Source organism: Tachypleus tridentatus, chromosome 1, assembly GCF_004210375.1.
Source record: "Tachypleus tridentatus isolate NWPU-2018 chromosome 1, ASM421037v1, whole genome shotgun sequence".
Lineage (NCBI taxonomy): Eukaryota > Metazoa > Arthropoda > Merostomata > Xiphosura > Limulidae > Tachypleus > Tachypleus tridentatus.
This window is the reverse complement of record NC_134825.1, coordinates 84,116,872-84,142,587: the sequence shown is the minus strand read 5'-3', so window position 1 is coordinate 84,142,587 and position 25,716 is coordinate 84,116,872. Positions and strand designations below refer to the sequence as shown.

Below are 25,716 nucleotides of genomic sequence, written 5' to 3'. Positions count from 1 at the left end.
CTATCTCTTACCTCTGTTCATTTAGTACCCAGAGCAACTGTTTGTTCCAATTCAGGCTATTTAGTTTCACTTCTACCTTTCAAGATCAATATCATTGTCTGATTCTACCCTGGGATCCCTTTTATCCACAGACCTCTTAACTTGCTACCCAAAAGATAACACCGTGTCAATTCTACCAGCAGACAAGGGGAATATTGCTGTAGAAATGAAGAATACTTCAGCAAACTACAAAAAAAAAAAAGACCAAATGTAACTCAGCTGGTAGCACAGAAAAAAAGTTATCTAACCCCTCAAGAACCATCAGCACCATCCTACACATCTATTTAAAATTCTGCAAGGAGTGTTAAATAGGTTTGCTTTATAATGGGAGGATAAGAGGAATAAATTACAGAGTAATATTAAACTTAACTAATGGACTGAGTTTAAGCTAAGAAATTAGCATTTGTCAGGATGCGTAATGCAGTATTTATTAGCAAAGGCAAAAACACTATGTAACTGCTTGCATTGGACACTGGACTTGTGAATTAAACACTAGATTTCCTTCCTTAATATTTCTTAATTAGTATACATTGGGTTTAGCCATATAGTAACTAGTGTTATCCATATAACCTTTAGAATAAAAGTTAATTATTTTCATGATTTTGATTGATTTAATTATAGTTTTAATTATTCAGTTACTTTACATGACACTAATCAGTTTACTTAATGGTTGCAGGTAATTAATTTTATCACCCAGATTTAGTTATGATTTTACCCCTATTTCAGTATCCTCTACAATTTGAAAGTTAATGGCTTATAAACAGCCACTCAGCACTGAAATTTGGTTCTGATATGTTATAATGCATATATAGTATGGCAGCCACACACACTACAGACAATGTTCAAGAATCATAAACCACCTGAAAAGACATCATGTCATAATATGACTTAGTAGAAATAGAAAATTAAGAAACTTCCATTTTTCAATATGACAGATACCAAGACACACAACTCCTGTTCCACAGAAGCTTACAGATATAGGTAAATACCTTGGGTATAAACCAAAAAAACCTAAAGTTTAAAAGACAAGCATCGTAGACAGTTTAGTTTCCAGAATGAACAAGGTTTGTAGTACTAAGAAACTAATAAGTTAGAAGAGACTGCATCACTACCTGAAACATTTCATAAAGAAATTAACCACAAGAATAAGCAGAAAAAAATTAGACTTAGCCATATTTTCTTATGTCAGAGGTTTATGAAAATATACAGATGATATTTAAACAACAGGAAGTCAGAATGGTATTCAGAAAGCCACAACATAATACAAAGAGTAGGTACACACCAAACCACCTAAAGACCTTGTGGATAAGAAAAACACCTATAAAAAAAATTTGAGGGTGGAAACCAGTGTACAAACCAACAAATGTTATAATTCATTAGCATAATAGACAAACTGATAATAGAATAATACTGATGTGTCTTCAGTAGCTCATCATAACAAAGAAGAAACCTGTATGATAAATTTTAATAATATAAATATAATAGAATGCGAACCACATACATAAGAAAGAAAGAGCAAAAGTAGCTTTCTATATCTTTGTAATTAATAACACATTCAGACAAGCCAATGTAGAAGTCGGGAAAATCTGGATACCCTTCCTGAAAACATTCAAATGTATATTCATTCAAATTCTAATAGGAAAACCCCAATCAATTGGGTAGTGTATCAGACTTTAAAATATTTTTAAAAAGTTATATCTTAAAACTTAAGGATACAACTAAACAGATATTGCACTAAAACATTTTATTTTTAATTGGATTTTATTCATTTGAAGAAATTGACAAATATCAAATGTAACTGTGCATTATCACAGCACAGAATCAACCAAGTTTATATATAAAATGTTTAATTTTTATAACCTTGTCAGACTTTAAGGGTTAATAACAAAATTAAAGTGGTATTATTTAAAACTTATTCCCCCAATACTGACAAACATTAGTCATTTGGCACATATGAAATAATATTTTGTGTTCTTTTGTAATGCCAGTTCACTTTAAACTTTTATAATGTACACGAGCTGTCTAACATTGCCATTCCTGTATAACCACAGTTTTGATAAGAAATCATACAGTTTATATTTTAAGAATGTTGAGTTCATATTAATATTTGTAGTAATTGTTTAGTTTTAATATCACCAGCTACGTGTAAATGATAATGGGATAATTATTTGTAATAGAACAAGCTCAATTAATAAATCAAACTCCAAACTCTATGTAAGAAAATTACAGAGAAAAAACAATTATATGAAAAAGTATTTTTAAAACATTTGCTAATTGGAAATAATGTATGAATTGTATAAGGTGTGCATAAAATTCATAAAGTAAGCTAACAATTTAGCACCAATACAATAAATCTTAACAAATCTATATGCATTGTTAGTTTTTAATGTGTTATTCATGTATATACAAAAATACTGAGTGTAGGGTTAAAGGCATTTTTTACAGTGTGAAATTACATAAATATATATAGTATTTGAAGATGTTGATTCATTCAGTATTGATATTTTACCTCTCTAAACATATTTCTAAGTTTATATTTCTGTTGATTAAAGAACCACACAAAAGTTTCAATGGAAGTGTTGAACAGATTGAAATTTGTGTATGTTAGGGCTACTTTAAGTAAAGTTGAGAATAAGAAGCAGTGGAGTTTGGATATTGACTGATATTTGGCTTTCCTTCTTCTAAAATTGTTAGCTCTGACTTTTTGTAATGATTTATTTATTTCATTTTGATTTCCACTATTAATTATTTCCATAAACCAAAGTGTTAATTTTAAATTTGTAATGCCATTGGCAATTAACTACGTAAGCCTAATAATTTTTCAAAGATAAAGAAAATTAAGTGTAATGGGTACCAAAAGAATACAGTAGTTTAGGAAACGAAAACATTTTTTGAAAAGTTTTGTACACATCAATTTTTTTTAGGTCAAAGTACAATTTTTAAGGAAGATTTGTTTTTTAGGAATCCTTAAAGGTGCAGATCTCAACACATTGTCTTCTAAAAAAGCCCGAAAGCAGCTAGAAGAAAAGTTTGGAACTGATTTAACAGACAGGTGAAAAACGATTTTTTTCACTCAATTTTTAAAATTATAGTGTTTACAATTAGAGACGTATATATATATATATATGTGTGTGTGTGTATAATTTGTAAAATTATATACAAATTAGCTAGAGGCTTGACATGACCAGGTAAAAATGGCAGTCTTAATTGTAAAATCAGTTGCTGACTTTTATCTCGTCCTTCATTTTTGTGAAAATTTTCATATTAGGTTTTGATTTTGTAAGACTGTTAATTTTGTTTCTTTTGTTTTTATTTGAAAAACATTGCAAGTCTTATTGTTTTTAAGATTACTAGAATACAATAAAAATGTATTGTTCCGAGATTATATGCAAGCCAACAGCCTTTGTTAGAATTTCAAATTAAAATTGTTTCATTTAATGTATGTAGTAACTTTTAAATTCAATTTATATACATTGTGTGTGTGTGTGTGTGTACATATAGAAATAATCAAAACACAATTTTTACATTTCAATAATATCTCTGCTTTTTGTCAAAACTTGATGCAGTCACATCCAAAATGACTTACAACCTTTCTCATCTTGTTTCATGGAAGATATTTCTTTTGATTTTATACTGCAACATGATAATTCAAATAAAGTATAAAATGATAAACCAAGCTTTAAAAAATAAATCAGGACTGTAACTGTGACAGTAATCACTTTTCTAGCAACATATTGCCAAACTAAACTGTTATCACATTATTCTGTTTTCTTTGTGAATATCCACAAAACTAGAAGCACATTCACTTGTACAATTAAAATAACAGCAGAAGAGTTTCTGATACAGTACTTATCTCCTCTCAACCTTTTTGGTTTTTCACTTCCTTCCCTGATATTTGGGATCATGCTGATCAGTTAAGTGAGTGGATTAGCATGTCTCCCTCCCCCAAGGACTTTTGATCTGTACTCCCTTTCTTACCATCATGCAAACTTTACAGACCAGCAGTTGTTTGGTTCCTTGTTACCTGTTGGGATTATGGCTCCCAAATCAAATATCAGTCTTACCCATGTCTAATATTCTTATATGCATCTTACTCCTACCAACTTCTCATGGTATCTTTCTTTCATACTTCCTATCTGAGGCTCTCCACAGAAATCCTGCAGATACACTTGGCCTTTTCTCCCCCACTTTAACCCACATATTGGCTTTGGCTCAGGCATTACGTACATGATTTCTTTATCGTTGGAACAATATAGATTGTGATGCTATATCGGCTGGATTCTTTTATCCTCGACATATAACTTAATTTCTCAACACATTACATCTTTGATACTGTCCCAGAAACTATCGATTCTTAGGTGACAGTCCACCCCTATGAAAATTGTAGCCCATTTGTCTCAGTCAGAGCATCACAAGTTTCAATTTCCTGTTCCTCTCTTTCCCAACTCTTACCTGTTCCTTCTACTCAGGGTACTGTTTTTTATTGTTGGAGTCCTTCATTGGTGATCAATGGGTACTTTAGGTTTTGTCAGAAGGATATGTTATAGAGTTTCTTTCTCCACTTTCTTCCCTCCTCAAGCTCCCGTAACCAGTCAGCATCTGTCATAAGCAGTTCAGGAACAGGGCAGTTGAACCTATTTCCCATCCTTCCAAGGCATTAGCAACTGGTAATCAATTTATCTTGCTTCAGCTGCTTCATATCACTGCCAAAGTTTGTTCATCATATGGAGTCTTTTCTCACCCATAAAAAGGCATTTTTTTCCAAGGTTGTGGATCATTTCAGTCTTATTTTTATCTTCAATTTGTCCACCTCCTGGTGGTTTATCAGTTTTGGGCCCTTTCCTTCGAATTTGTCTCAGCACCATACATGTTTTGTCAGATAGTCCATGATTGTGCAAGTTATATCCATGCTTTGGGGCTGTGATTTCATTATCACCTGAACGACTAGCTTTTTCTGGCCCATTAGGAACTGGAATCAGCTGCTCATACTTAGCATCTTCCTTCTGAGGTGGCTCAGGTGGGCTGATTTTGATCAAATTGTAGAAGTCCTTCCTCAGTCCCATTCAATATTTAGTCCATTTGAGTATTTTTTTTTTCAACACAAATATCAATTGAACACTGTTTATTCCTTTATGACTTCATTCAATGAAACTTTTGGTTCACCACATCCTCTTGGCTCAGTTACTTACTTCTCATAAGGTTCTATTAATTTTGGAGATTTGCCCATTCATGGCATCACTGATCTCTTTCAGTTGTGCCCATATGAGATCCCTTCAGTCTGTGCTTCATGAATAATGGAGCCTTGCTTGTGATCTCTTGTCCACCCACATTTACTTTCCTCCTTCCCTGATGACTGGACAAAGCCCACAACTCAGTGTGCAGTAGCATCTGGATCTACATATTTTCGTAGATACATCCCTCCATGTATGGAAGGCATGGAGTAACCACTAGAAACTGTCAAGCTATTAGTCTGCAGCTGAAAGAACTTTACATATTAGCATTCTCAAACTTCTAGTCATTCATTAGGCATTGCATCATTTCATTCTGACAATTCTATGGTGGTGGCATGTATCAATTACCAAAAGGGCACTCAGTTCAGAGAACTGTGTTTTTGAACATTGAATCTAGCATACTGAGCCCAAGCACATCTCATTTCCCTTATTGCAGGTCATGTGCCAGGTGCTTTCAATTTGGTTACAATTCATCTTTCATGCCTCAACCTGATACATACCATGGAGTGGACATCAGATCCCCTTGGTGTCAGGGTTCTTTACTATTAGTGGGGTTTCTCCCCAAGTGAATGCCTTTGCTGCAGGTCTCAATATCAAGTTACATCTCTTTTGGTTGCTTGTACCTCAGCCACAGGCCCTGGCAGTGGAAGTTTTCAGCCAAGATTAGTCACAAGTTTCATTATGTGTACCTACCCATCTGATTACTTCATTGAATGTTTTCTCTTGTCTACTTCACTTCTTGTTGAATCCTTCTGACTGCTCCCTATTAGCTGTCCCAGCCATGTTTTCCAAGGTTACAATGACTGCCTCTCTCCTCCATATCCCTCTTCTGCATTTTCCCTCCCTTCTTTATCAACTTGATCCCATGTCCTGCATCTTCACACCTGTCCATTGTCCACTCCTTGGCAAGATAATCTGGTTTCATACAGTGAGTTGCTTCCTTGTTAGCTAATTCCATCCATTGATCTTCCATGGAAGTGTACCAACACAAGTAGAAGTTATTCCACTATTGATCTGCTACCAGGGCTTTCTCTCTGACAATCCTGCAATGGTTCATGTGGCAAACTTTCTCACCTAGCTCTTCAACCCTTATTTCCTCTCACCAAATCTGGCACCTCACATTTTCCCTTGCTTTTCATCTTTGTCATCCATTAGAGGAGATTCTGCAATCCAGCATGTTGACTATTAACAGTACCTTCATTTCTCATTATTTCTGTCATATAGTAGAGTCATCTAGTAGAGGAGGTTCTACAGTCCAGCATGTTGACTATCCACAGTACCTTCATTTCTCATTATTTCTGTCATATAATGGTTTCCTCTTTGTCCAGACTGTCATGGGATTCTAACTGGTAAGTTTTTTATTAATACTTTTTTGCTTTCAAAGGTTTTTCACATGTTTCCTGCTCTGTGGTAAGTGGTGCCTGTTGCCTGACCAGGTATTCTCTAACATAAAATATGCACTGTCCAGCCATATTGACTTGTGCTTTATCTTCCATGGCTTTGCACATTCACTGTGGAGGTGGGGTGCTCCACGAGATTGCTTGATGGTGAATGATCTTGCAGTATTTTACTTCATAGACATGCCTGTCCTGGACTGTATAACTTATGGTCTACATGGGTAAACAGAAATGGATTGCTGTCCATCCCTGCCATACCTAGAGTGAATAACTTAGTATGGTTAGCTTTTCAAAATAAGGTTTTGTGGTCATCCATTGCACTGTCACCCTTCTTTTTTCAAGTGGTGTTTGGGAGTGTATACTGCTTTCCGTTTCCAAACTACTAGCATGCTTGACCATGGAGGCACCCTACCAAATGTATTCAGTACAATAACTGTGCAGCTACAGAGTAGAGAAGTGGTGTTCTGCAGGTGTAAATGGTGTTTCATACTTCTTCTTTGTGATAACCAATACAACAGAGTGAAACATCAGAATGCAGTTCACCCCTTCCATTGCAAGCCCTCATCCTACCCTCATTTGGATGTCAGTACCCTGTGAGGAGATTCTGAGTTAGAGTGAATCAGTCATAATAAGTCATGTACATCCGAGGTATCTCTCTTCTCGATTTCCTCCATCTGTATTGTGGACCACAGTGCTGGTACATGGGACTGCTACAGTTCTCTCCATGACTATGCCTCATTCTCTTTGTACTGGTATGTTCTTGCTATTTGGATGGCCTGGTCTGTGCACTAGTTGAAGAAGTTGATTGCATGTGTCATATCCAGGAATAAGAGTGGTTCTTAATTTCTGGTTCTTGAGATTGAGGTGAATATGATATGATCCTTATCATATCCTTGTGCCTTTGTCAGTATCCCACAAGGATATTTTGGATGTCCTTGACTTACTGAGTACAGTTCGTTGCACCCTAACTACTCTACACCCAGGGACACATCCTTGTTTATCTACCTTTCTCACTGTGGAATGGAATTACAATATTTTACTTTCGTCAGGATCAGTTTCCTGCCATGTTCTTTCTTGGATGTGCTCCATTAATTTTCTGTATCCATTACACAAATTGGCTAAGAATGCACCTGGCTCAGAAAAGATACAGTTTCTCTCTTTGGATCTGAATCTCTCATTTTTGGGGGTATCCTACAATGTAACTAATCTTGTGAGAAGAGGTAAGCACTGCTTTGGAAGTTTTAATTTACTTCTATTAAAAATGTATTTCTAATAGATATGTAACTTCTCTCACACTTTCTACCTTTCCTCTCTGCTTTTCTCCAGTGCTGAAATCTTCTGGAAAACGTTTGAAGTGATATTTCAATAGAAGAGTGTAGTGGGAGTTGAATCTCATGAACATGTCAAGTGTCTGTTGACAAGGGTGTGATACATGGTTATTTGCATGAAAACATGTTGGAATCTTACAATTCCACTGGGGGTGAAAGGATTATGGCATTTGTAAAGAAATATTTTGCATATAGGTGACAGCACTAAATGGGAATAGCTAATCTTCTATTGGAAGTAGATTTACCATATAAGAAAATTATAACTTCAGATCACTAGAATATGACTTTTGAAAGCTGAAATATAAGCAGTTACACCACCTTTTGACAGTGGGGGTTGAGAAACAGAAATAGGCTAAAATCAGTACAACTTCATGCATATTAAAATCACAATGTTCAAATTAACAGTTTTATTTGATACAATTTTGACTTCCTTGGAACTACAATTGCTGTATTATGCTTAGAAAAATTTAAGGATATTCATAAATGTTAGTATTATAGTTGTTTATTTTTATTTTTTCCTTTAGGGTGGGATGCACTTATCCACACATGATAGTTAAATTTTATTACTAAACATTTTTGAAATATGAATTGAGATAAGAACTTATAAAGTATTTTAATGGAGAAACAGAGATGATGAAATTTTGAAAAATAAACTTCTCATCCAAGGAAGAAAATGCTAGGAAAGTCCAGTCCACATAATACATAATGTGTTATTGCAGTTTGTTTGTTTTTATTTATGCAATAATGTAGTAGTAAAATGTTTTGTGCTAGACTACTGACTAAGTTTAATCAATTTCTTGCCCTTGAATAATACGTGGACTGCATTTCAGACATTTAATTTGTTTATATTTACCAGCTGCTTACCAAGTTTATATAAACTATGTATATCTGAGTTCTAAAAATACAGTGAACATATTATCTGTAGTTTATTTGTGTAGTATCCCCACAATGTAAAAGATTTATAGGTGTATTACTTTAGTACATTTGTGAGTTATCACCTTAAACAGAATTATTTTGTGTTTTAAATACAGTGTTTCATCCTTTTAAATTAAATATTATAAAATACCTGCAAATTAAGTTTATTGTACGATTATATGTATGTATGTGAATCACAAAAGAAATAACAGAAGCAGCCTTCTGATCCTACTGCATCACTGCTTGTGTAGGAAAATACTGTATTTCCAGTTTTGTTATTTTGAGCAAGGTTTTTATTTTATTATTTCTCATATTATACCAAGAACTGATATTAAAACTTTTACTGGGGTCTTACAGTAAACAAAACCTATATAATAATATTGTTGCATTCACTTAATGTGTGTAACTGAAGAGATGAATATTTGTAATATAGGTTTGTAGTTTATAAATATACATTTATAAATTTTCGTATATCTATGTTCTTAGCCTTCTATATTTTAGGATTTTCAGGAACTTGCATGGCTCTCTAGAAAGAGAACTGGGATGTTTGTTTTGACAAAAGAATGAACAGTGCTAAAGAAATTATTGTTCAATGGATAAAGTATAACATTACAAATTGCTATCCTGGCAGTTGTACAATATGAGTTGCACATATCTGCTAAAAGCTTTTGTAATATGTTTGTTATTCAAAAAAAAAGAGGCAAGAGAGCACTTAAAAGGTCAGTGGAAGTAAAGATTACCTCTATCCTTTTTTTTTCCTTTTTTCTTGTGTAAGCATGATGTTTCCTAGAGATTTGGTTGCCTGCAGCAAATAGCTGTAATCTTCTCTTTTTTAATAAAACAGGAAAAAAGAAATAGACAGCATGTTGATGGAAATGATCACAGCCAGTTCTCAGGAGGAAACAGCAGATTCAGACAAAGAGAGCAATCATGAGACTGCTGAATCAGATGAAGAAAATAAACAGGATGGTTCAGCCTCTGAATCCAAAGATTCTAGTTCTAGAGAGGAATCTGGATCAGACAGTGAAGTAGGATTGATATCAGTTTCAGATATTTTTTGTGCTCTGTTCGTTTGAAAATCCTTTTGCAGTTTATGAGCACTTTCAGATATCTAATTTTAGGATACAAAATACTTATATATCAATGTGTGTAATGAAGTACTAAGATTTATATGTACAAATAATTATATACATGTAAACAAAATGCCTACGTACAGTTATTGTGTACTAGGTTTACTGCAGCAAACTCTTTTTATTTATTGTCCCAAATAAATATACCAAAAAGAAAGTTGAATAACATTTCTTGTTTGGGACAAAAATAAAATTCAAAGCAAAATATCTTCTGAAAACTTGTAAATTTTATTTAAGTTTATTGTTATTATTTATATTATTTTCATTATTATTTATAAACATGTTTTATTAAAGATTTCATAACTGACCTTGCTTTTGAGTAAAATTACAATTCCTAAAGTGATCCCTAGTTCATCCCTTCAGACTTTTATATTTGGGGTTTTTGAAAACAAAAGACTACCATGACAAATCAAGGAATCTCGAGGAATTAAATCTCTATCCAGGATGCTTTAATGTTGTCTTTTCAATTCCTACAAATGTATTGGAAAAGTTAATCTCAAAATTTCAATGGAAAATTAGATTGATTATAGTAAATGATGAAAGATGTAGAAGCATATAATAATTAAACTTATAGTCTGTCAGAACATTTTTTGAATTTTGTTATTTCAAATAATGCAAATGTTATTGAACTTTATTTTTGGTATATTCATTTTGGGACACCCTGCATATCTATCTATATGTAATCAAGTATCTGCACACTACTGCAGATATTTTATATATTCTTTATATATTCCTTTTCTGTACATCAGAACTAAAGTACCCAAAGTAGTTTTTATGGATTAATCTTTGTGGGCATGTAATAAAACATATACTCTAATTGTATATACCAGCTTCTAAAAGAAGGTTTAAAAGAAAAGTCACACTATTAAAAGCTTCAGAGCCTAGATAAAACCTTTTAAAATTTATGCCAGCTATAATGTGTTAGTATTTGAATGTATATATTAATGTACTTATATCAGTTTTTTGTGTCATTATCTATGTCTTACTAGTTAAATAACTAGATCCAGAATTTATCTTATTAAAGTTTTATTTTAAAAAATGCATTTCTTTTAGGACGATGAGTCTCCACCACCAAAAAAAAAATCTTCAAATTCCACAAAAAAGCCTACTGAGGTATTGCATCATATATTGTTCTGTTTGTAATTTAAATGTTCAAATGATCCAAATTGTAATCATTAGATAGCACCCAAACTTCTATTGATGATGCCATTATAACAGTGGTAAAACTTAAATTGTGGCATATTCTTTATTTTTAATTTCATTTGTATACTTTTTAAATATGTATTTATAGTTGAACAGCATTTTTCCACTGATAATATGAAAGTGAAAATTAAAAAGAAAGTTTTAAACAGTTGAGATAGTTTTAATTACAGTTTGTACGTGTAAAGTGTAAACAAGTGAAAATGCAAAGTGGAGATAGATAATATGTACAATACATGGCTTATTGTATTTAATGGAGCTTATTTCAGAAAATGTTTCTTTGAGAAAAACTGGTTGTAATTTTCTAGGGTTCATTTTTTTATGTTATTGTCAGAGAAAATATGGTTTGTGTTTTCACGTTAATAATGGGGTTAGAAATGCCCCCTTACCTCAATGTTCTTAACAAAATACTGTTATACTCATGAATTCTTAATTCAAATAATGTATCATTTTACCAATACAAGTAACCTAAAATGTGTCACATATATGAGCACAAACAAACTTTGAACACCAGTAGGTTGATAGATCTGTAATATTTAAACACCTGCAAAATCCATTAATGAAAAAAAAAAAATTCTTTTCCAATCAAAGTTGGGGTGTAAATCTGTTTTAAAAGTTGTTTTCATACAGTTTTATGCAGATAAGATAAATTTGCTTTATTGTATGTGTGTGTTTGTGTATGTATATGTGAATTCCTTCTTTTTCTTGTAAAATTGACCTAGGATGTCAAGATGGTTAGGGTGTTTGACTTATAGTCTGAGTGTCATAGGTTTGAATCCCCATCCCACAAAACATGCTTGTACTTTCAGCTGTGGGGGCATTAAAATGTGACACTCATTCCCACTATTCTTTGGTAAAAGAGTAGCTCGAGTGTTGATGATGAGTGATGATGTCTAGCTGCCTTCCCTCTAAACGTTTTGAACGTTTGGCACAGATAGCCTAGCTGCTTTGTTCCATAAGACATTAAATCAACCAACCAACTCTCTAGTTTTTCACTGCTAAATTAGTGATGACTATCATAGATAGCCTTTGTGTAACTTTGCATGAAATTCAAAACAAACCAACTCTTATCAAATTATAAATTTTTCTTTGTAAATCAAATTTAATATATATATTGTTTTTGTGCTTTTGTATAAATAATCAATAAAATTAATTTAAAAAGTATTTTTCTGTAGGTAAATTACATTTGTTTTTTTATAAGTGAAACTACACAGAGAAATAATATTAATATTTATACAACATTAGTTATTAATTGTATTATAATAATTGATTATTATCATTTTGTTTTTATCTATCTATTACAAATTTAGAGGAATACTGAATACATTTTTAGGCTAAGACAGTTATAGAATGAGTCCTTCATTTATTCATTCTTACACTTTAGTAAGAGAGTAGACTTTAATGCTTTCGATATATCAGTAGTTTCATTGTAAAGTAAGACTTTCAAATTGGCAAAATGTATATATAATTCAACATTTACTTGTGGTCAAGAAAAGTTGATGATTTTTATGTAATTCTAAAAAAAAAACATTGCTAGGTTCTGTTAGAGTACAACAAAAAATTAAAATATTTGCAAGAAAGTTATGATACCAGAAAATGTTTTATCATTATAATAAACATGTAATAAAGTATATCTGTATTTTTGCATCTTAAAGTCAAAAAATAAGAAGGCACCACCACCACGGAGAAAGGTTGATAATAGTGATTCAGTAAGTGTTCAGCTTTTTTTTTTTCTGAAATGGTTGGAGTTAAGATGAAAATGTATTATAAGTGGAATAAAAAAATACTAAAGGACACTTTCTTTTTGCAACTAAAAATCTTTGTTTAAAAAAAAAGGCTTTTTTATCATAGTAGTATAATAGAAATATAAAATAAAAAGGATGATTACCTTGGTGATATATGTAGAGTTGATTGCACATAGTAAGAATGATTTATTCACATGCCATCACAGATAGGAAGTGATGGGTAATATATTTAGTATCTTTATTTTCTGAACATGGCAAAATCCCACCATTTTAACAATGCACTGCTGTCGCATTTATGACTGGAACATAAAACTGCAAACATTTCTGATGAAGGATTTTTTTTTAATAAGACCATAAAATGACATTGGGCTACAGGACATGGTATTGGAGGGAAGTAACCTTAAATGTTCTCCATGGAATTGCACAAATGCCAGATAAGAATATTTAGGACAACAGTAGGCTCCAAAAGTTTACTGCAAGACAATTTAAAAAAAAAAAAAAAACTTTCCAATTTAAAATGCCATTGTCATGAAGCTGGGTATATCTCCTTGTATTATTTATTAGAAATATAAAGATTTAAAGCTACATATTAAAATTGAAAGGCTGCTTAGATAGGAATGACGAACAAAGACACTGCAGACACAATAGTTCCATTTTACTACACATCAGCCAGGAACCCCAGTATAGCTCCAATTAGCTCCTGTCCCTTTGGTCTGCTTAAACATGGAGTTAGACTCTGATGTCCATGTTTTTGAAAATGTGTCTCTTCTTACAATGGAAATAATAGTGTCAGGCTTTAGTATTTAATCATGACCATTGGTGAGCACAATCAGAAATGGAAATAGTATTTTCAAAGGCAGAACAAGCACAATAACTTAAACATCATTCTTGTGAAGTACAATTAACCTTCGACAGTCTTAGCATTTTGAAATTACTAAATAACATTAACAGAAAAGAGACAAATATTGTTGCATATGTTTAACCATAGATTAATGTGTTCATTCTTTTATTATTAAACACTTCAGAAAAATTATTAAAAACATATTTTAGGCTTCTGCTGGACAATGCTTGTTTTGATTTAAAATTTTATCTATTTGCTTTATTTTTTGTATATGTGTGTTTGTGTGTAATATATAAAGTATTTGGTTGTGAGCTAACTACAGAAGTAAAATTTCACACTATAATAATGAACAGAATCACTTAGACAAAATACGTGAAGAATAATAAAAAATCAAAATTCTTCACTTAATCATATGTGTACGGGTAGAGGTAAAAATGCACCAGTTGTGACCCTTTACATAAAGCCATTTAACATGGTATTGTGCACTTAATGTCAAAGTTATCAATTATTCATTTTACCCTATATTGTTCATTTAGCATTAGTTTATGTTAGAGGATAGTGAATACCAGCTACAATAGATAAGGATTTTGAACAAAACCATATTCATGCATTATGGAGGTTCTAGAGGTTATACATGTACAATATGTAAAATATATAATGGACAAAAGTATTTTTATACTTTTGTGACACGAATTTTTGCATACAACAGGCTTGTACATTTTACTAAAAGCTTGCCATATTTTATATAGATTCATCTAGTAAATCTGTAATGTACTCAACATTCCTTCTCCAACAAGGAGTCGATCACGTGTACGTTCAGTTAAAGTAACAAACAAATAAAAATGAAAACTAAATCAACTGACTTATAATCAACATCTTTCTGCTTGGTATGCTTATATTTGTAATACAATATATTTCTTTTGTAGCTTTACCTTTTATAAGTTTGACTTGACCTATGACTTGAAATTATGTATTGGTTTCATCCTTGAAAAGTGCTTAATTTGTAATATAATTACAAAAATTTTAAATATCTTATGATGTGTCACATTTAACAGCAAAAGCTTTCTCTTTTCACATTTAAAGTTATGGATAATTGAAACATTAAGCAGCCATGTTTTCACATTTTAATGTCTATACATGCTGTGTGTCTATTATTTTTTTTAATTTTATTGAATCTATTATCTTAATAAAGATGTATTTAATTGACTTCAACAGTTTCGATAATAGAATAAAGATTTAGGTTAAAATTTCTGCAAGATCCAAGCATTTAATTCAATTTTTTTTTCATTTATTATGTTATGCTTGCAGATCATGAATGTTTCATTTTGTGTGAAATATTTGAAAAGTTATGACTAGGATTTGTTTCCAACTTAATTGTATGTGTACCTCTTGAATGACTACCATACTAAATTGAAATATTTTGGGTTTGTGAGTTGAACTTTAACAATTCTCTAAGTAACAGTGTTTCTATAATTTTTGCTTTATGTATATATATATAAACATACTAGTTAAGTTTTATAGGGATATTGTGTGTCTTTTACATTAATGATTAATATGATTATGTATAATATCACATAAATACTTATTTCTTCTTAATAACTCGTAAAGGTGTACTAATAGTTTAAGTGCAACTTCAATCATCAACTTTGGTAGGGTTGTGAAGGATTTATAGGAATATTTGTATTATTATCAAGATTTTATAAAAATAAACTTTTGCATTTGGAAATAAATGGTTTCCACTACTTAATTTGAATGTCTTTATTTTATTTTATAATTCACTGATTATAGGAAGTTGATGATGAAGCTTATGCTAAAAAGCTACAAGAAGAAGAACTGAGTAGTAGACGAAGAGCTGTAAAAAGACGGCCAGCTGTACGTTTTTGTTCAAACATCTTTCATTTGTATTAGATGTAGCACTAACTAATTACTTCCTTTTAGTTACTTACATTCAGTCCCATGAATTAAAAACTTAGAATATCTTATTTGTGTCTAACATATATTTTTCTTCAGAAATGTTGATGTTCTTGCTGTAACAGTCCAATGTCTGTTTATTTTGTTTTTCCTTACCAAATGAGGATTTCTTGATTTAATCTTAAACAGTGTCCATTTAATAGTTGGTGTTTCTACCTGCCAACTTTTCCAAATCCATAATTTGTTGGAACGGTTTGCTGTCACTGTATTTGTAAACTTTAAGTATTTGGCATTTTGTCATAGAAAAAAATGTTTTATATCTTTTAAACAGACATAATTTAATACAAAAACATTTTCAAGAATGAAATAAACATTCATCAAATCTATAAATAAAATCTCTGATCTGTTTGTTTCAAAGTGTAAACTTTACATTAGAATCCTTTGTTAACTTACAGAAGCAAATGATAGCTGGTACTTTAAGAAGTTAGAGTTGCTCAAACTATTTTATTTATTCTGCATTGCTATAGATAGTAATATCTTTTCTATACAATCATTTTTAGCCATAAACTAGATATTTTTAAAGCTGAGCTTCATTTGTAGTTGTTGATGTCATATGCTGTAATATCGTAAAAGGGAAGAAACAAAGGGCTAGAGAAATAAATCCACTGAAATAAAAGGACAGTCGTATATAACATGTTTTCAAGAGAAGATAGTTTGTTAGCTAATATTAATATAAGCAAATTTTGTTTGTTTTTTATGGTGAGTGACTGTTACTAAAACTTTACAACAATAAGCTTGATCATTTTTGCACACTGTTCAGGTCAGTGTTTTGACTAGTGGGCACTTGGCTTGGAAATGTGTGCTACAAAAATGCTTTGAAATCAAAACACTGATGTTTTTATGACATTTGTGTTAGGTTTCAGAGGCACATTTGTATCAAGTTTGGAAATCAAGTAATATTTAATGTGTTAATAGTTTAATGGTACATATTTTGTCATTTAATAGGTAAAGTTTTTTCACAGCATTTGAATTTAATGAAGTTTGCTAAACTTCTATAGTTAAAGTACTTTTTATGTATCATAAAAGCCTTTGGCCTAGTTTAACAACAAAGCCAGTGTTGTAGGCTACAAGTGGTGTAAATTTATTTTACTTGCAGGCCTAATTTTACATTTACTCTCTTAATAGCCAGGTAAAAAAGAACCTAAAGAAAAAAGGAAAAGCGACAAACCCAGACAAAAAAAAGGTAATTTCAAGGGAGTAAATGTATAGTTCTGTTCTTATATTCTCAGGCTGTAGTTTATGGACCAAATTCTTGCAACCTTATGTAATAAGTTTCTTTAAAAATTATTATACAAATCTTAAATATAAACATACATATGACTGTATGTAGGTAAACTTTTCCATCAGTATAAAGTTTGTGCTGCTCTCATACAAGGTAAATCTTCAGGAAGCTGCAAGAAGACAATGGCATTAATCTCCTGAAGACATGAATTTAAAGGTACTTTTAATACAAAAATGTATTAGGTTAAAACCTGTAGAGGATGTTAATTTTATCCAGAGAACCATGATGAGGGAAAATTACAATCTTTGGCATTCTCTGGTAGGATAGAGTTTAGTTTATGGACTTAAAATGCTAAAATTGCAGGTTCATTTCCCTGTGATGGGCATAACTCATATAACCTGTTGTGTTACTTATCATTAAAACAAATGGACAGTAATCTATGCCAAATCACTGTAAAGAAAAGCTTTATTTTGTTCATTACATTAATATGTTCTTTAATTAAAAGGTAAGAATGGTAGAATTCTATTTTTCTCTGCTGTAATTTCATAATGTTCTTATAAATTGAAAACAATTTCTTACTGGCAGATAGTTATAGATCATAGTTTTATGTGTTAAATTTTTGCTATAACATATATTACATGAAACACTCAAGGTTAACTCTGGTAGCTTTTTTATTCCTTTTTTCTTTTTAAGATATTTCTATATGAATAATTCCATAACAATCAAGCAATTTGAAAACTAAGTAAGGTGATGAGTAGTTGTGTAGTTTCACTAAACATTTTTGCTATACAGTCATAAAATTTGCATTTCAGTCTTATTAAACACTGTTATTTGTAGAAAGATGATTTAGCTTTTATTCAGGAAAATATGAGTTGTTGTTTTTTTTTCTGACACAGAAACTGCATATACAAGGAAGTGTCTTCTCTCTCCAGAACTAGCAGGGCTTGTTGGTGCTAATGAGGTTTGTTTTTACATGTTTTTGGTTTACATCAAAAAAAGTATCAGCAAGGGAGTACATATATGTACTAAATTTAATTGTTCTTTAACAAACATTACTGTGACACAGTCAAGTTTGCCCAAGCATAGTGTTCAAGTCACTGGTCAGATTGTTAGTTATTAGACTGGAAAAAGTAAGCTAAAATAGTGTTTTGAGATCACAATTACGAACACTGAAAATGTGCTTGGCCGTTCAATTTCAAAGTTACAGTAAATCAAGGAAGAGCATTGTGAGCTTTTCCTTGCCTCTTTGTTGTGGGTTCAGCTTGATAAACTTATAATACTGTTTTAAGATGCACTGAGAAAAAAAATGAATTTAAAAGTATACTCTTTGTAATAACACAAAAATATTTTTGAATAAATAAGAAATTTATAAAAATTAAGTTGTCTTTTCCTGCATAAAGGTAATTGTGATGTGTAAAGAATTCATACTTCTTCAACTCTTTATAGAGGTTTACTTTAAAACCTTAGGTTTGAGGTTCAAGTTTGCATGTCTACATATTTTTATTATTAAAAGAATTATCCTTTATTTATCAAATATGATTTCCCAAGTTTTCAACCCTGTTGTCATGGGTCAAAGACCATGTCATTGCATTTGTTTACATTCAAAATTCTGTTGAGTTACTACTTTGTAAATTTACATCAGTAAGTTTAGTACCAAGTTATGAATTATAATTTTTAAATTTAAAAGAACACCCAAGTATGAAATTTTGTGTTGAATGTAGCATTTATTCAAATTATATATTTGTGATGTTTAAATACAAAGTATTCAGTTTTGTACAAATTAGGAACTCAAATTATCATTATTTACAAACTAGAATGCAAAGTAATAACCTCATGTCTTTTCTATTTGCTGAGATATTGCTTCATGTACTGAATCAAGCACAATGGTCCCACCCACCTTTTTCCACTTTTCAAGACATTCGATATAAACTTCTGTTTATGACATGAATAACCAGTTCAAAGTTATATATAAAACTTAAAAAAAAATTCATTTCGCATCTTCCACATGTGAACTTTAATAAGGCTTAGCAACTGAGTACAAAGGTCATAACTGAAATATATAATGGTTTGCTATACTTGTGTATTTACTCTTTAAAAAAGTATAAAATTTATTTGTAAATAGTATTAATACTGTGTTATTGCAACTTCTTTAATGTTAGTCAGGCACAGCTGGAAGGATCATATCATTGTTGAGAGCTTGACAATGTGAGTCGATGCACTCTAGAACATTAGTCACTTCCAAATGTTCGAATCCAAGATTGTGTCAAATTTTGACAATGTCTTTTGGACTCAAAGCTGCAGGAATCGCTTGCAGAATGAGGCATAACGTGCTTACACACTGTTCTCATGTTATTCTTGCTAACTTCGAACCACATTTCATTAATGTTTTCAATAGCATTTGTGATGTAATTTTTCCAGAATTCAGTCAAAGATAGTTGTAGCCTTTTTTGCTTGAAAAAAAGTCTGCTTCAACTAACAAGCTTTAAACGTTGCAATGACACCTTGATCCATTGGTTGCTGTAGAGATGTTGTATTGGGTGGAAGAAAATGAATTTTGACATTTTCATTAAAGTCACAAAGTTCTGTTGGATGGACTGGTGCATTATCTAATAACAACAAAGTTTTTAAAGTCCATGTTTTCTTTGCAGTAACATTCAACTGCAGGACTAAAATAACTTTAACCAGTTTTGTGACCCATGCTTTATTTGATCGCCAAACAACTGGGAGAGTCTTCTTTGCACAGCTGCTAAGTGCTCGGGGGGTTTCCGCACAATACAGAAAAGTGGGTTTTAATTTAAAATCCCCAGATACATTTCTGCCTAACAAAAGTATCAAACATTCTTTTGATACCTTGTAACTTGCCTGAATTTTTTCATTTTCTGATAGAAAAGTTCTAGAACATTAACAATTTGGTCATCTTTGTACTCACTTTTTTCAATAATTTCTATAAATTCATTAGGAAATTTTTCAGCAGCATCTACATCTGCACTTGAACTTTTGCCTACAATGCAAACATTATGAATCCCCTAGCAATATTAAAGCAAAAGAACCAACCATGGATTGCTAAAGATCTTTCATTAGTTGCCCCTCTTCTATTGTATTCTTCTGTTACAATTCTTCTTGCAGATGATCCATTTATTCTTTTGTCTCATGCGAGTTTGGCAAACTGAAGCACCTTCTTCATGGCATTTGATGAGTTCAAGTTTCTGTTCTAATGTCAGCCATTTATGTTTCTTTTGCTCTGTATCATCACACTTTCTTTTTTCGCTCGTAATGAAGGGATTTTTCTTAAAAGATTACAAAAAGGATACACCTATGCTTAAGAAGAAAAAAACTAAACTTAGACTGTCGCTGGAAGCAAGTGATGCTCAGTTATATACTGTACAGTATATAAATCTGCATGCACTTTGTATGGGCTTGCAGAAAGATCTAGAATAAATGAGTGATGCAAATTCATGGAGATCATTCTAGAAAATTTTTAAAAAATGTCATCTATAATAAAAAGGACCCAAGGACTTGTATGTATATAAATATAGTCGCATTATAGTGAATCATTCAGTACTAATTGAATCATAAGTATAAATACTTAATTTATGCAACTGTATATATGAACATGCATATTTAATACTGATCTTGTTGTAAGAGTTACTATAAATAAACTGCAAGGTTAACATAATTTTGTCTTATCTAAAATCAGAGGTTTTTACAAGAGACAACTTCAGTGTCTTTGCATATGTAACTCAAGTTCAAATGTTTTCAGAATTTACTACTTTTATTGGAAAAATTGTGAAGTTAAATCCTAAAATAAACTTGGAGGACTTTTATATAATCATTATACAAAATGGCAAATTTCATGGCATGATGAATGTGAAGTAGTTCGAGAATAAAATTTTATCCATTATACAGTTATGAGTGTTTTGCTGTGTTCCAGTTGTGTTCAAAGTCCATGTCATTGCATTTGTTGACTTACTTTCAAAAATCTATTCAGTTAATATTTGTTATTGTTTCTGTAATTTGAGACAACACACATTTTTTATGTTGATTCTGAAAAAACTAGGAATTTTACTTATGGTAAAATTTATGCTTTATTTTACTATACAAGTTTAACTCCTATAAATTTTCATAGCCAGGTATCATGTTGGGAAAATTAGTATACACTGATATATAGTAGCATAGACTTTGTTAGCCAATCCTAATATTTACCAATGGATATTTACTTTCACATTTTTTATAACACATCTTTTCTCTAAAATACCATACTAAGTTAAATTGTTTTTTTCATTTACTTTTCACTGATAGCAAATCAGCAAGTAGAGGAAATCCACTTCTTATGAGCAAGATTGTGTAATGTGTCTAACACTTTTCATGTTTTTGGCACAAGGTAGCTCAATTTTTGATATTTGCAAGGACTGGATCTGTCAGAACCACTTTTTTAAGTGAGAGTTAGTATCACATGCAATTAAGAAATTGTTCGTCTATAGGTATAGATTCAGAATACAATCTTTAATTTTCAGTAAAATGCACGATAAGAGCGTTATTCGTATTTTAATTTTGAGATTTGACATTTCAGATACTGAAAATTTAACCATAAAATAATAAAAATGGATTTATTTTCCGACATTTTACAGATGGCAAGACATGATGTTGTGAAGAAAATGTGGGAAATAGCAAGAGAAAGAAACCTTTTTGTAAGTGATATAAGTGGCCTAAACATTCCTAATGGTTTAGCCTTAAAATAATGGATGTTTTAAGTACTTTCTAATTGTAATTTCTTTTATTTTAATGTTTGTTACATATTCATTCTAATAATTAAAACATATACAAACCTAAGAAATTTAGATTATCTCTTTTTAGCAATTTTGAATTTTTAATTTGATTATTAATTACCCAAATACTTTTTATTTCACGTAGGATTTAATAGACAGTTAGCAGTCTTCAGTTTAAAAGTCTTGTGTATTTTTATTTTTGTTTCTTATAGGATCCAACAAACAAACAATATGCAATTTTTGATAATCAGCTACAAAATATATTTGGTAAGTAAGATAAACTTTGCTCTAACAGCAGAATTTAGGCTTCACATTCTGCTGTGCTTTTATTGTTTGGTACTTATTCTAAACATAAGTAACTTTGTTTAATTTATGATAAGAATTAGAGATTTTTTCCAAGTTTTTCAGTTTGATAATTACAATGCTCATTTGATTTCTTTAATGGATATTATTGAAAGCATTGCTTTGATAGCAGAATATGGGTGTCACAGTTTATTCAGTAGTTTTTGTTTGTTTTTTACCCAGAACATCTTTTCCATTTTAACAATTCACATAAACAATTTATGTGATTACCAGAATTTACACATTGGTTTTTTTAAGTTAATGTGTACAAAAAACTTCTTACCACCCTTCTAGTCTTATAGTTAAGTAAAAATCCACTTTTAATGCTAGACATATATTTTTGAACAAGGTTTTTAATGTATTAGTATTGTAAAGTTAATTGTCTTTGTTTTTTTAAATATATTTTGGTATCAGTACCAGAAACATTTTGATTTACATATTTCAGCATCTAATAGTACTTGTTAAATATAGCCACCTGTTTGTATTACTGTTTGCAGTGTCTAGTTTTAATGATCTTTGCTTGGCAAGTCATGGTGACTATTAGAAGTTAGGCATATCATATTGGTTTTAGTTTATTATGTAAAAACATTAACCTGAAATTTGTATTATTATTCATTTTTTTGTATATCATGTTCTTATGAAGATTTCTATAACTGTAATTATTATAGAATGAAATTTATTTCTGTCAGTGTAAAATTTCAAGTTGTTGTAATAATGTTTGTTTGTATTTAACTGTAAGAGGAAAATTTTAAATTATTCTAGTTTTTCCCAATAAGTGTAACTAGGGAGAGACAACAAAACTTAATGTATTTTTTTTGTACTCTTTATGCTATTAAAATATTACTTTGTGTACTTGCAGGTGTGAAACGTGTTAGAATGTTTGCCATTATGAAGTACTTGAAGAATCACATAAAGGATCAAAAACATACTTAATGGTTATAATGAATGTTTGTAATAGATCATCCAGCCTTTGTTGGTTTAAGTGTACATTTTTGTATTTTTAAGTGTAATACACACTAGAGAACTAAGGAGTTTTACTCCATGTAAACCAGGCTTTAATTACAAATATTAATTAAGGTCTAAAGTTAAGGCAGGGGGAAAGAAACAACAAATTTAAAGTAATTTTTTCCTATTTTTTGCATATATTTTTTTTGAGGGAAGGAAGGTGAGGTTAATGTCATTCTACTCTGCATCCTAACATTTACTGAAGTTGTATTAGTACATTTCATTTTATTATGATATTCATATTAATGTTCAGTGCTTTATTTAAAGTACTTTAACTAAACACTATGAAAGACAGGCATACAAATAAAATGAGTTGTTATCTTTTTAAGTCTTGAGAATAGCAACATATGGTGGTGTTGTAGTGTTTAAGTTGTCTTTGAATGAAGTGTCTGCAAAATATGTCTGTTATACTATCCATAAAAAATAATTTATTTTGAAGTACTAAAGTTATTTTTATGTATAATAAGATCAGACCCTCAGATAAATGTAAACTGTTAAAAGACTTAAGTCTTATCAGTGTGAACTGCTAATTAGACATACTCATTATTACTGTGTGAAAAGTACAGTACAATCAGTACTTACTCCTTTGAATAATTAACAAAGTATTAACTATTGTGAATAGTTAACTAAATTTTATGCTGTTTAATTTGGTCTTAATGTCTTCCCATTTTACAGTTAGTTAAACCTAAACTTTCAATACATAAACACTGAAAATAATTCTTAACTGTTATTTGTGTGTGCTTTTACATAAGCTTGTGAACATTCAACTCTCACTGTTTAGTCATGAGGATTATTAAGTGATAATCACGTGAAAACAAGTACTGCTACAGTGGAAAATCCTGTAGTTAGTTTTTTCAATTATGTTATGTGTCATAAAAAATATAGCTCACTGCTATATTTGACAGCCTCAAAATTTCTTCCTTCAAAAAGGATATGTTGTCTTTTTCTGTTAAGTACTTGAAAAGTAGGTTTTGAAACTCAGAACAAAGTATTTAGAAATCAAGATGTGTAAACTTTTTTGGGCCATTAAGAGAAACTCTGGTTTTGAAAAGCTGACATACTTTATAAAAAGATTTATTTCTTAATGTGTACATAATGCAAAACTTTCTTAAAATGTTCATCTCGTCTATTTTCACAGTTTTAAGAGCATCACTTTTCTACAATTAAGAAAATTTGTGGATATTAACATTTTGGAGTTGTACATATATAACATATATATATATATATATATATATACACACCCTGAAAGTTTGGAAGATAATGTTTTAAGTGTTATAAAAAATGTATGTACCCATTTTTCTGTGTTATTATTATTACCCTGATAGTTACAAGACATTTGCAATTTGCAACTGTTAATTAAACAGTATCTTGTTTTTATTACCATCATTATTATAAATACTTTTGTTTGTCATCAAAGGGTGTATGTTGTTTGTTTTTGCAACTGTTTTTCTTTTATCAGAATTTTAATTGTAAGAAAGTAGCTGGTAAAGTTTCACACGTTAACTGTAAAGCATATAACATTAGCTGTTGCAACTTTTGTAAATTTGTCTTGTAAAAGTGTATTTTTCTATCATTATTAATTCTTACGGAAATGAAGTAATATAGTTGAAAGAGTAGAGTTGTAGGTCCTATTTTCAGTGTTCTCAAGTTGCCTAGTGATTACAAAGGAAGCATTTTTATTTTCCATTAACATCTTATTTTATTGTTTTAATTTAAGTTACATAATCATATGATAGTTTTTTTTTCTCTTTGGCTTCTGAATACCCATTAAATTCTCAAATGTTTACTTTTGTGTAACTTTGTTGTATTAAATAATTTCTTTAATGACTGAAGGACTTTCCACGTTTTAAATAATACACAAAATTCACCATATTCCTTTTATCGTTTTGCTAACCGATTACCAAAAATAAAAGTGACATAAACTGTTAAGAGCAGTAAAATATGAGCATGAAAATTGTAGACTTTCACAAATTATCTGCGAGTCTTTCAAAATCACACTTTCATGAGAGCTTCATTAGGAGGAACCTAATTAATGGCTAATTATTCACGTCAGGTCTTCTATTTAAACAGAAACTAACTGAATTATTAAGGTTCATAAATAACATAATGATAAACGTTAAAAATTGGCATAAGTTAAAATATTCGCAATACTATCGATTTCACCTTTCGTTCTTGTTATGGGTCCAGTCAGTATGTCGGTAACAGGTACATACAGAAAAATCTGTAGTTAATCGTTCTTTTCAACATACGAACATTATTTGCTGGTATACGATCCTGTAAAGTAAGAAAATTACTAGTTTGCCTGTAATATAAATTAAGGAATAACATGCATTCGTTCAACAGAAACCTATTGCCCAACAAAGAGCGGGCAACTTAAGCCTAAGGTTATGGACCTGTGATGCTATATAGCTGTAGGCGTCTTTTAAATTTTTCATTTTGACACTTCTTGATAGTAATAATTTAGAAAGTAATTTCGTAGGAATGCTAAACATGAAGAAAGAATATATGAGCTAATCTTATTCATATGTGGGTTTTAAGATACCTGAGGCACCAATACAGAAGTATATACTAAATTTAAAGAGAA

The 25,716-nt window shown here is 30.7% G+C and overlaps 1 protein-coding gene across 1 annotated transcript in view; it reads left to right on the top strand.

Annotated features, from left to right (window-relative positions):
- Positions 1 to 24,960, top strand: part of LOC143254093 (uncharacterized) — a 31,830-nt gene extending 6,870 nt beyond the window's left edge. The window contains exons 2-11 of the mRNA XM_076508867.1: positions 3,001 to 3,091; positions 9,755 to 9,938; positions 11,094 to 11,153; positions 12,896 to 12,949; positions 15,615 to 15,698; positions 16,923 to 16,980; positions 17,916 to 17,980; positions 21,648 to 21,707; positions 21,998 to 22,052; positions 22,987 to 24,960. Coding sequence (XP_076364982.1) covers positions 3,001 to 3,091; positions 9,755 to 9,938; positions 11,094 to 11,153; positions 12,896 to 12,949; positions 15,615 to 15,698; positions 16,923 to 16,980; positions 17,916 to 17,980; positions 21,648 to 21,707; positions 21,998 to 22,052; positions 22,987 to 23,060 — 785 coding nt within the window. The 3' untranslated portion in view covers positions 23,061 to 24,960. The remainder of the gene's footprint in view (positions 1 to 3,000; positions 3,092 to 9,754; positions 9,939 to 11,093; positions 11,154 to 12,895; positions 12,950 to 15,614; positions 15,699 to 16,922; positions 16,981 to 17,915; positions 17,981 to 21,647; positions 21,708 to 21,997; positions 22,053 to 22,986) is intronic.
- Positions 24,961 to 25,716: the final 756 nt, after the last annotated feature.